Source organism: Gymnodraco acuticeps, unplaced genomic scaffold (genome assembly GCF_902827175.1).
Source record: "Gymnodraco acuticeps unplaced genomic scaffold, fGymAcu1.1, whole genome shotgun sequence".
Lineage (NCBI taxonomy): Eukaryota > Metazoa > Chordata > Actinopteri > Perciformes > Bathydraconidae > Gymnodraco > Gymnodraco acuticeps.
The window spans coordinates 2,408,586-2,421,925 of NW_022990484.1; the positions used below are offsets into that span (position 1 = coordinate 2,408,586).

A 13,340-nucleotide genomic window follows, 5' to 3' on the forward strand; every position below is an offset into this window, starting at 1 on the left:
AAAAGTAGAACATTGCTCTACTTTTGAAGCGAGCAACGCGAGTGAAGCTACGCTTTGCTCCCACAATGCAGTTCGGCAAATCGTGACGTCACCCCATTCAAAGTGAATGGGCAGAAGCGTTGAAGCGTCAACGCCCGCGGCCGTGTGTAGGGGCCGTTATGAGAGGGATGTTTTCTTTTTTCCTTGCAGGGAATACCCAATAGCGATAGCCTTATGGGCTACGCCTATACTCATAGAAACTGGAGTTGCAGTAGGTAACTTCAGTTATTTTATCTTTCCATTCATCTGACTGACAGAGAGCGGAAGATGGGAGGCGGGGCTTAAGGGAAAACTCTACTGCGCATGCTCTGTGGGCCCACATCTGGGAACTTCTGCTCTCGACCATGCTCTCATGCAGGATCAAGTTGTTGTAAACTTTGTAAACTAACGTTAGCTGACACCTGCAAGAAATCTTGCAAGAAACAGCATCTCAGGGCTTCTTAACATTTAACAACCTATTAATGATAACGGGAAGAAACTCAGCTAACTAGAAGAAGAAACGTAACCTTAAATAAAAAATAAAACATTCACAAACTAAGGATGATCTAAATACATGTTTAACTCCATTACAGTTGCAGGACTCACCAGATCTCAAGTCTTCTGTTCTTTGTTGACGTCCCGATGCTCATATTTAACGTGTAGATGTAAAACGATCCCAATATTAATCCATAAACTCCTGCAGTAGACATACAGACAGCTCTAGATCCGCAGGAGAAGACCCGCTCAAACTGACGTGTATGTTTCAAATTTGAACGACAGGCGCGGACAGTTCTCATTGGCAGGTTTCTTCTATGACGTTTAACCAATCAGGAGTGTTGTGGACTCATTCCAAACATGCCTGACTTGTCTGCCGTGTTATGGCTGAATTATATTTCAAGTGCCGTAGCTCTGGCTGTCGGCCAGAATCCGAAAACCATACATTATAGTACTGCATGTAAGACTATAAGCAGGGCTGCATGTGCGCATGCGCACCTCCACCAAAAAAAGAGCACCGGGTAATTTGAAAAAAGGCGCATTTGCGTACCAAAATTGAGAGAGAGAGAGGGAGAGGGAGAGAGAGAAGAGAGAGAAGGGAGAAGAGAGGAGAGGAGAGAAAGATATTTGCGAGTTGCATATGAACTCAGGGTCGGCCCGTAGCACTGGCGTTATAGATGTTCGCCTAGGGCGCTAGATCTGTGGAGGCGCTGCGCTGGCAGCTCTGGGAGGGGATAAAAACATGTTTGACCGTTGGGGCTCATCCTAATTTTCAGCCTTGATGTAACAATATTCATAATTAAGTAAATGTAACACCCTTTTCACCCCGGTTACACATTTCATTTGCCCTGTACGATGGGCGCTGTAAGTGATGAAAATGGGGGATGTTGGTTTATCTGGCGCCCGCAGCTCACAGCCAAAATGCGAGTGAGCGAGGGAGAGTGCACCGGTACCGGCGCTGTTGTTATTAGAATCTGGTGCTAGCTGCTCTAACGGATATAAGAAGAAGATGTTTCTACAATAATGTGGAGGGAGAGTCCTCTCCAGTCAGACTGAGAGGCTGATAAGTTAACTACAGCTCAGTGAGGTAAAGGACTCTTAGTGTTTAGATAGTTCACTTTAGTCTAAGTTCAAACTGTTTGGTCACAATTTATGTAAACACATATTTCCAAGGCACTCCTTTATAATTATTGGGATAAACAGGTGTGAAATCATTCCAATGTATACTATAGGACAGTAACCAAAAATATCCTTTAAAACTGGAGATAAAAAAAAAAAAAAGCATAAATAAATAAATGTTGAGGTAAAATAAGATATGAATGAACAACACAAATAAAAGAAGTTACATTCATTTGTTATTGGCTATGGTAGGTTATTGGTTATGTTCACATACTTATTTGATTACATCCACTTGTCTAAGATGACAACAGAGACTTTCGACCCAAACCCAGCTGTTGACTTGTGGATGCAAGCAGCTAATCGCAGACTCAACCAGAGAGAAAGAAGTAGGCCTACATCATCAGCTACCATATCTGACAGAGAGGAAGACAGTGAGGAGAACAGTCAGGAGGGTAGTGATGACAGCTTGTAGGATTACTGGTCGTGCTAATGTTGTCTTGTGTTCACCTCTGCATGTGTGTTCTGTGTTCACCTCTGCGGCGCCAGGGGGTGCTGAAGCACCCCCCAGGATTGCCAAAGCACCCCCTAAGCACCCCCAAGAAATATGTGTGTTTTTTTTTGTTTTTTTCGAAAATTATTATTATTTTTATTAAATTAAATCAGAAAAATTATTGATTACATCAATGCAAATGTGAAACAAATAAATGTTTGACCAAAAACATAAAGCCAACACAGGTGATATGATTAGGCCAATGGCCAGCACCCATTCGATTTTTGACCTACCCATAGGGTAAATTACTTTGTGACACTTGAGTGACTTCCTGTTAGCTGGAGCCCCAAATGATTTGCTAACAGCAAAGTGACAAATGGATCGTTTTTTAGTCCTTAAACGTCCACGTGTGGACACTCAATCAAAACCACCTGAAAGCGAGAGGGATTCTGCACATAATAGGCCTTATGAGTACAAGTAGCTTACTTCTGGGTCTGTTTCATTCAAGCTCTGCTCTGTGTGTGTGTGGCACGAGCCATTTTGTGTGCGTGCGCAAGCGAGCGAGAGAGAGAGCTTGCGCACCGGTGGGTATCTACCGGAGATCGTTGTGGTTAGCATCTGGTGCTAGCTAGCCAAGCTAACGGATATAAAGAGCTTTTTCAACAACAAGGTGGAGGGAGAACGATAGTTACGGCTGTAACTACGGTTCTATGAGTCCCGGATGACCGCCAGAGGCGGTGCTTTAAGCACTGGATATGTCCATTGCGCGCATGTGCAGCTCGAGTATACCAATAACAACAAAGTCACCTGTGACCCACGTGACACCGGCTATATCAGCCGGTGTCGTCAGAGGATCTGTTCCCAGAATCTTCTCGCGAGCACACAAGAATTCTGAGTGACAGGGAACTCTGGCGGTCATCCGGGACTCATAGAACCGTAGTTACAGCCGTAACTATCGTTCTATTTCGTCCCTACTGACCGCCAGAGGCGGTGCTTTAAGCACTGGATGACTTATACCAACAATGTCATGAAGAATCCAAGCCCTTGCTCACCACTGGAAACAGCGGAGCTCGGCAAAAGGACCACGCCCAAAGAATGGGGAGTGGCGACATTGACCTGATGACAACTGGAGAATGTGCCAGAAGACGCCCACGACTCCGCGGCGCAGATGGTCTCCAGGGGCACCACCCTCAGGGCAGCCCAAGATGTTGAGATGCTCCTTGTAGAGTGGCATCTCAGCCCGATGGCAGGGGGCGGCCACTGGCCCCGTAAGCCTGTGAGATGGTATCGACAACCCAGTGGGGCAGCCACCGGTTAGAGGGCATAACCTCCTTTAGTGCCGCCAGGGCAAAATCAAGAGTTGCTCCTACTGCCGTATACAGGCAGTAGCCTTGATATACGCCCTTTGGGCACCCCCAGGGCACAGCAACTTCGACGTGCCGTACTCCTGAATGTCAAAGCGTGCCAGCTGGGCAGGCTGATTGAAGTGGATTTGTGGAAGGACCCCGGGCAGGAATGCCACATTTGCCCAAAGGGCAACGCCTGAGAGTCCCACCTCGGGCATGTATTGTTTATGGAGAGGACATGCAACTCCCTGACTCGCTTCCCTGAGGCTATGGCAAGCAGAAATGCTGCCTTCGTGGGCAGCCACCTAAGCCCCACCTGGGCCAGGGGCTCGAAGGGAGGAGATGATAGGGCATCCGGCAGCAGGGGCAGGTCCCAAGCCGGAGCCCTCGGGGTGCTAGGGGGACGCTGCCGTAAAGCCCCTCTCATAAAGAGGGACACCGACCTGTGGCACCCCGCCGTGGCGCCGTCGACCCGAACATGTCGGGCAGAAATCGCAGCCACATAAATTCAGAGTGGAGTGAGAACGTCCACTATCTAGAAGGGACTGTTGTCTAAGCAACAACGTACATGCTGTCCCCAAGGAACACGCACATTCTTGCCCCCCGATTGGGGTAGAAAGTGCATGAGTGCAAGCTGCACAGCCCGAAGCTCTAGCACGTTGACCTGGCGCGCACTCTCCTGGGCAGACCGCTGACCCTGAACGGTCCTGCCCTGCCGCACTGCACCCCACCCTGAGAGACATGCACCTATGGTGATGGTCTCCTGGCGGGATGGGATGGCGCCCATGGGCAAGCCCACTAGGAGATAGGCCCTGCCCCTCCAGCGTGACAGAGAGTGGAGGCAATGCTGCGACACCCTGACTTCCCTGTGCCTGTGCCACTTGGCGTCCAAGTGAAGGCTGTTCAGCCACATCTGCATGGGGCGCAACGACAGTGGGCCTAAGGGCCCAGCGGCCGAGGCAGCTGCCAGTCTGCCCCAGTAATACAACGATCTAGCGCTACTGCAATCAAACCCTATGTTACCGGGAGCGGGAGCACTGCCCTCACCGGCTGAGTTAATTGTTAAGCTTAACAGCAAGGTGTTAGCCAAGCGGCTGCTGCTAACAATCAAGCGACCAAGTCAGAACACAAATGTTAAGACCAGATAATAGCTTCTAAGAAATAGAAAGTACTTACCTTACTCTCTGCATCTAAACGAAAAACGGGTTTAAAATATGACACTGGGCTTTCCATACTAAATTGAATGAGGGACACAGCCAAAGCTGGGACTCAAATGCTAATGATAGCTCGGGCACAACGCCACAAGCAGAACTTTCAAAAGAGCATAAGGGCAACTTTATGGGAGAGGAAGCGGGAACACTGTCGTCACCAGAAAGTCTAAGCCAAACAAAAAACAAGACAACAATCAGGACAACTTGGCTGGGAGAGGGTGCGGGGACACAGCCATCACCAGCAACAAGCTGACACCAACCTGTCTGTCGAGGCTCTGCACAGCGCACAGCCGGCCACAGCTCCTGGAGGACGCGTTAACGACCCGTAGCTCCGACTGTCAGTCACAAAGCTGCACGCGGCCAGCTGCTTGCAGAGAAATCCCTCAGATCAAACGTTCAAACCTGAACGCTGTAGGCTACAAAAATGTAGCCACGGTACCCTCGCGCAGCGAGAAGATGAAAGGAACAGATCCTCTGACGACACCGGCTGATATAGCCGGGGTCACAGGTGACTTTGTTGTTATTGGTACTCGAGCTGCGCATGCGCGCGATGGACATATCCAGTGCTTAAAGCACCGCCTCTGGCGGTCAGTAGGGACGAAATAGAACTCTCTCCTGTCAGACGGAGAGTCTCAGATAACCTCAGCTCAGGTGAAGTAAAGGACTCAGTGTTTAGATAGTTAACTTTAGTCTAGTTATCTCAGTGGGTCTCAAACGGTTTGTTTTAAAAGGGGAATGATTTGTAAAATATCTATAAAGAAATAGAAAATCTGTTTACAGTTCTGTTTCATATGTATGTTGAGAGATACTGTATATCCATAGATCTCTTCATTTTGGCTCTCAACGTGCACCAGATTGATGCTTTTAACTTCAATATTTAAAAATAAATCTTCCCACTAGAGGAGGTGAGGACCCTCCTAGAGGAGGTGAGGTCCACTCCCCACTTGTAAAAATAGCACTTTACCCCTGCTTACACCTATATGCCGTGAGCTGATTACCGAGCCTTCATTGTAACAGTCGCGGGCACACTGTGTGTGTGTGTGGGGAGTGTTGCAGTAGAAAATTCAACTGTAGCGCTGGTGCATTAATGGGAAACCCTTAATGTTTGAGCACCCTCTATGAAACGTCAAGCTACCCCACAGCACCCCCTAGAGCAAATCTCTGGCGCCGCCACTGGTGTTCAGTGCCGTGTGTCTGGCACATAAAGACCCCCTCAAAAGTTACGGTTTATTTCATTTTAAGGATGAGCACCAAGCAACATCTCCAGGTGCTCCTTTGAGAACCAGGGCAAAAAAGTTATGTGCACCCCTGACTATAAGGCTTATTACTGTATATTGACCAATGGAAAAAAAACACAGCAGCAGAACACATAAATAAAACAAGGCTAACTGTGACTTATTGTTGAGTAAATAACAGTGTGTGTTTTAAACCTTGGTCCTCCCTGCAGAGATTTCTCCACTTTCTAGGATTTTAATTTGTTTTAATGATATTGTCAACTGTAGATGTTTACAATATAGTAAGTTAGGAATTTAATGAAAACATATTTATTTACTTTAGTTTCAACATTGGATATTTTGTGTTTGTGGTGGATTCAATTGAGAAAATGATTTATGTAAAAATCTTTTACTTACACTTTACGTTTTTTTTAGACGCTTTTTTTTACAGTTTTATGTTTACCTTAAAATTACAAAGAAATATCTTAAAGTCTTATAATAGTAATACACTTTTATATTACGAGTTACATATTTAATTACAGATAATACTTTTTATTTTACGTACATCTGCATGTATTTTCTGAAAGTGCAAAAATACTGTAAATATTATATAGTACATTTACTGTAAAAAAAATATGAAATAAACGTTATTTGTTGTTGTCAAAATACTTTAAATAATGTTTTGGGTTGTTAATTTATAGTTAATATCTGTCATTTTACAGGATTTTGCAAGTTATTTAAAAAAACATGATAATTACTATAAATATGTACAGTTATTTCCTGTAAAATTACGATCTTTTTTTACAGTGTATGCTATCTTAATACTTGGCACACAAGTTATACATGTGGAACTCATGTGGTAGTTTGAGCTGCATTAAGATAAATCATAGTAGAAATTATGATGGAAAGGTTGTGATTAGATTAGCTTGCACTGCAGGATACCACAGAATATAGCAGCTGAAGCATGGTGTATTTCCCCAATGCTGGGTTTACAAGATAAATCAAATCAAAACAAAATTCATTATAGCCCCAAATCACAAGAAATGCCTCAAAGGGCTGTACAAAAGCAAAGACAAAAACAAAATACAAACGTAATAGCATAACAATTATAAAAACATTGTACAACATTATACCTCAACATTAGTATTGCCATGGGATAAAAGCAAGTGATTGAAGTGATGTAAGTGTGACCAAATATTTGTCTACCTATAATCTGTATGTGTGAGGACAATATTGGATCAAACCAGAAAACATCCTTACCCATCAAAAGTCACGATGTAGATATTTTGGGTGACTTGCTGTCTATTCTACGGGAAGACATTATGTGGAATATGCCATTATGTCAAACAAAGTGCCAACATAAATGCTGGTTCCCCCTGAAAACAAACCACTGCATACGGAAACTTAAAGTATTTAGTGTAGGCTTCGTTACTAACTGTAATAAAGAACCAGATGAGAAAGATATAGAGTATTGGTTATCCAGGTTTTATTGAGGGCCTTCTTGCCACAAATGATCAACAAACACAAGCTTTACAGTACAAAAAATCAACTCAAAGATCAGACATTTGATCTTATTATCCTGGACAGTTTAAGCCCAGTTTCTGGATCAACGTGTACAAAAAAAAGCATCTCAGTTATACTTCAAACAGGATGTGAGTAAAGATTCCGAGAAAGCAGAATCAGTTTTAATTAGAAAAAGCTCAACATAGAGACTTACAGGCATTATTAGTGATCAGTGATCAAATGTACAGCATCTCAGATTTAAGAATGTATAATATGTTTGTCAAAACAAAGGCTGTGCCACTATGAGACAGAGAGAAGTGCAGGGCTGAACATTCCTGTGGGATGTTGTCATTGGATTCTCGTGAGTTGTAGAAAATGTACTCCCTGGCAAACATGAATATGAAGCTTACCCATTTTTTAAGCAGAATAATAAATGCTAACGTTAGTCTTAAACAAACTAAACCACTGTCACATGACTTCATGTCACAAACAACAAGCTATAGACGGGCTCTGGTGTGATGACGTTTGGTAGTTCAGTTAGCCACACTGCCGATTTTAAGACACAAGCTCAAGAAGCGTTTGACTGGTATTTACTGATATATATTTGAGCAAAATGATCAAATCTATTAAGCTTGTCATAACCACAGTATTACTTCAGGTATCTAACAAAAAACCTTTGAACAAAAACCTAATGACTTTGAGACGAGGGAACCAAAAGTGCAAAAATGCTAACTAATTTCCGGGTTTTAAGACTCATTCCTGACCGCTCTACTGGTCTCTTGTTGCAATGTATGATTTGTTAACATTAATAGCGTCAGCAGCAAAATCTCCTCCTGTCTCCTTATTGGTTGGTTTGTCTCTAGGGATTGTCATCGGCGTCCGCATGGCCACACAGGCACTGAAGGATGCAGACAAAGCAGCCGCCCAACATGAACACCCCCAGGAGGATGTAGACTAGGGTGGTGGTCCAGAAAGCAAACAGGTACAGTGTCCTGTCGCAGTACGGATCCACATCTGTTGAATTCTTGTTGTAGTTTGGCTGATAAATAGAGTATATCCACACATTACCTAGAGAAATAAAAAGGATAAGTAAACTGTATATAACTATTAACCTTTGTATTGTCTTTCTGGTCACTGTGCACATTTAGTCCTCCCAGTTTACCTGTATTAACTGTTGTATGAAGCAGCATTAAATGTAATAGGCACTCTCACATCTAGCAGCATCAACACACAGGTAGGGAGTGGTTAAGTAGTAAAGCCCGCCTCTCGCTTGATGCAATTGGCTACTTCTGCCAAGTGTGAATTGACAAACTGTATGACTTTGAGCCTTACGCTAAAAAGTTGTAAATATCAAACTAGATATAGAATTGTATGCATGTGGAAAACCCTCTGTGGGTCTTACTTTTTAGTTTAAACTTTTAGCAATTTTAGTTTTTTTAAAAAGTAGTGCAATTTATTTAATGTAAGGTAGAAAGTGAAGTGAAAATCAGACCATAATATGTAACATAAGCATACTCAACCTCAGCTGACTGGCTACCTACACTGTGACATTAAGGACTGTAGGACAATAGGCTGAACCTGTTTGCATGTGCAGCTGTGCCAATTTAAAAAAGGAAGGCGATCTCTCAGACATAGATGGACATCTAGTGGCCAATATATGTTACTACAGCACGTGCAACTAAGGAGAATTTAGACAGGAGAACCTCAAAGTAGCAGGAGATAATGGCCACTAGTCAAAGAAAAAAGGAGGCTGTGTGAAAAGCCATGTATATTGTTTTAAAGTTAGATGAGCTTAACCAGAGATACTTAACATAACAAGTTGTAGTGCAATGGTTACCTGCAGTTTTATACACCGTTTTTATTAGGTACACATATCCACTTGTCCAGCAACCCCTAAGGCTGTCAGTAAGCCGCGAGCTGTTGTTTTCTTTTTGTAGTAACTATGATTTAGATTGTGGTTGCTTTTAGTAGCGAATTATGCATTTCATTTTTTGTATTAATGTAATTTGTTGTGTTTGCATTGTTGTATGGAATGTTTGTAACCTGAAGTTCAATTATGTTAAAGTAGCATAATTCACCCGGCATCGTTTAAGCTTGTTTTCCTGGAGCCTACTTAGCTATTTGTTGTTGTTTGGTTGGGTCAAATTCATTAGCTCAGCTATGAACATCCAGCCCTCTGTCACACCCCATGTACAAAAAGGATGCTGAGCTCATCGAGAAAATACAGAGAAGGGCAATGAAGCTGGTTCCAGAACTAAAGGACCTACCATATCAAGAACGAATGGAAAGTCTTAAGATCCCGAGTATGTATTATAGAAGGGCGAGGGGAGATATGATCGAAGTTTTCAAATATCTCCACAACATCTACAAAACATCATGCCCACTACAACGGGATTATAACACCAGGACTCGTGGACACTGCCTCAAGTTGAAGAAACAGTACTCAAGACTGGCTATATCCGCCGCAACTTTTTCAGCCTGCGTGTGGTTGACTTGTGGAATGATCTGCCAGAAAGCGTTGTCACATCCAAGACGGTTAACTGTCTCAAGTCCCGCCTCGACCATTAATGGTCAAACATCACCTTCACTTTGGACTATGTGACTGTTGCCAGCATCCATAGTATATAAAGAACAGTGATCTACTTATTTATGAGCGACTAAAAGGCCTTAGGCCTATTACAGCCGTATCCTATTGATATTGATTGATTGACACCTCTGCTTTATTGTTTTCCAGGGTTTTCAGGGCTGTTATCAACATTGACGTCTTTTGTGGTAAAACAAATATGATAGTTGGTCAAAAATTAGCTTCCCTTCCCTGAGCCTCACCCTATGGGACGGTGATATGATGCTAATTTGGCTGGATGTCACTATATGTCACTCATTTGTCCGTGCAAGGCTATTTAAACTCACCTGCAATAAACCAGCAGAAGAGAAATAACGATGTCAAGGAGTTCCACGTCGCGCAGATTTTATTGAGCAGGCTGGTGTCTCCATCTTCGGGGGTTTTGGCGCAGGGCAGGCAGGAGAGCAGCGAGAGCACCAGGCCAAAGACCCCTGCCACTATCAGATAGATGGAGATGTAGTGTTTCCTCGGACAGTCATGCAGATGAACAGCACCTGGAGGACACATGGGTGGCATTGCATTTATCCACATTCTTAACAGACATTACAAATATAATATCAGTTCAACAAAATCTGTAAAATGAGTCGCTCACTTACCAATTGCAATCTGAGCAATGGGTATGATACATAAAAACAACTTTGAAACAGCTGCAAAAGAAAGAATAGATTAAAACACACTTAAAGCATCTTCACTGTACACAATCTGAGTAAAATGAACCGATGACAGGCGTGCACGTGGTCTCACCTAGTGCGGGGGTTGAGGGTTGAGGAGTGCTGCGGATGCGACTAATAAGGCCTATGTTCGACATGTTCAGTGGTGAGGGTTCTGAAATAAAGAAGAAAGGATCAAAACTGAGCAGACAGTTGTTGATTGTTAAAAAGTACAAGTCTAGACGCTGACAGTGATATTCTATTAGCCAGCCCAAAAACAAAAAGCTGAAACCAGGGAATATTCGACATTTTTGTTTGACAAATATAAAATATATACATCATTAATATATAATTTCTAGTCTTAACGATGTAGAAAACTGGTTTTGAAAAAGAAGAATGCATTGAATTAAGGAAATATATATATGTTGTACTTTCCATTTTCACTGACAGTGTTAAAGAATTCCAATGCCGGTGTGAGGAGTACTTTCTTAATGAATACATTATGGTAAGCAGTCAATATGTCCTTTTCACATTACAATTAATTTCCCACAATGCAACTAAGCGTCTTCAATTAGACCACGATGCCTCTTGATGGTCTGTTTCTTTGTAAATGCCACACCTGAAACATGATAAGGTTTTTTTCAATGGCTCCTGTTTGAGTCATATACAACCTTATCTCTTTTCACAATCCCAAGTTAACTGTTTAGGATGTAAAATCAGTGGCAATCCCTTTAGGCATTTAGGGAAATTACTCATGAAAGGATCCTAGATTTAAATTGTATTTCTGTTACACATAAGTTAAAGAAATGGTGAGTTTTTAGGGTAAGAGAATACATTATACATGCATGTTGCTGCTCGTTACAGTGATTTAATCAGGTCAGTTGATTTATCCCAGAATAAATTCAATTTAGTTTTCCTAAACTATCCTAGTTTTCCTCAATAAAATGTGATGACATGAATTGCATACGGTCTTGTTTGTTGTTGATGTCCACAAACGTACAATATATGTGTTCAGGAAGAGTAAGCCAAATGATAGCTAAGTGGTTTGACTAGATTCCTATGAAAGCCAGTTTGACCAGCAACAAGAGACAACCTGTGCACAAAAACTACAACATTAAAGCAGACAACGAAGAAGAAATGTAGTATGACAATTAGACAAAATATGTGAAGCTGAAATATAACTTTAGTCCAATTTAGGATAGTTAACTGATATTAAATTAGATTTATGTGATGTCAACATTGCCTCTACAACATGTAAGTCGACTCTGACCACTTTCTGTTTTGGTTTCACTTCACATGTCCCATGTCCAAAACGTTGGCAAAGGTTACGCAGCCTGATAAATAAATGCTGTCAAATCCGGAAATATAACGTCTATCTGTGGCCTCGCCTTTTATTTCTCAGTAAAAGTTCAATGTAACCTGCCACACCCCGCTAACACAACGGCATGATGTTAACTTCTAACACCAGATAATGGGTTTTCAACTGCGGAATAACCGCGTAAAGTGTCAACGTAATATTGTAATACCTGGATAAATAAATGTTTGAAATGAAATGTAATGCACAAAAGTGACGAATTGTTTTGTTATAGGACACTTACCCTGCTGTTAGTCAGTCTGCCTCCTTCCCGCAAACTGCAACTGTGAGTCTGACATCGCCTCGTGAGCTGCAGTAACTCCACCTCTCGGGAGATCGCATGCCCTTCAGCTGACTGTAGACCTAAAAACTATAAGCCTGTTTCTCAGTAGAGGGATAATAAGTATGTGTATGTATGTATGTATGTATGTATGTATGTATGTATGTATGTATGTATGTATGTATGTATGTATGTATGTATGTATGTCTGTATGTATGTATGTATGTATGTATGTATGTATGTATGTATGTCTGTATGTATGTATGTATGTATGTATGTATGTATGTATGTATGTATGTATGTATGTATGTATGTATGTATGTATGTATGTATGTATGTCCTCTAATTCAGTAAAAGCAGCAATATCAGAGTAAAAAACACACTAGTGGAAATAAAAAACACAATTAGTAAAAGTATTATGCAGCAGAATGGCAACAGCGATTATTCTTACAATTACATCACTCCTATTGTTGTCAGGATGGAGCTAATTATAAATACCATACCTAATACTATTTGGTAGTTCAACAATTAATTATCATTTTAGAAACTCATGATTTTCTGTTCAAAAGTTGCAATCTAAAAAGAGTAGAAAGTCAAAGCTATGCAAGTTATATATAGTATAGTATCACAGCATAGAATGTAAAAAATGAACACTTGTTAATAGTACAGCATTTTGAAAGTCAACTTAGAGCAACATAAAACAAACCACATTTCAACACTTCAAACAGGCTCCGGATATACAAATACTGTCAAATGAGAACAGTTAAAGGTTGACCAAGCCTTAGCCTTTTATCTTAGATTTGGATAGTTTGCATTTGGAACAGATGTGTGGCCAGACTGGCCACATTCAGTATCACACAGTCGTTTTCCTAAGCAATATAAGCTCCAGTAATGCTGCAGTTTATCTCGGTCATTTACATGTTATCAAAATGGAGGAAAGTAGGAAAAACATTTAATAAATGTTCATGCAACACAGTGTGTTGTTTCCGATTCTGTTTGCAGTCCTGCAAAAGTGCACCCTGGTGAGAGTGAATGTT

The 13,340-nt window shown here is 41.9% G+C and overlaps 1 protein-coding gene across 1 annotated transcript; it reads right to left on the minus strand.

The window, feature by feature from the left end:
* Positions 1-7,357: 7,357 nt before the first annotated feature.
* LOC117552682 (transmembrane protein 272-like) lies at positions 7,358-12,320 on the minus strand. The gene is made up of 5 exons (XM_034226261.1): positions 12,268-12,320; positions 10,764-10,844; positions 10,616-10,666; positions 10,307-10,513; positions 7,358-8,464 (listed from the first exon to the last, which is right to left on the minus strand). The coding sequence occupies exons 2-5, from the start codon at positions 10,825-10,827 to the stop codon at positions 8,256-8,258; spliced, it is 531 nt and encodes a 176-aa protein (XP_034082152.1). The 5' UTR covers positions 10,828-10,844; positions 12,268-12,320; the 3' UTR covers positions 7,358-8,255.
* Between the last annotated feature and the right edge of the window lie 1,020 nt (positions 12,321-13,340).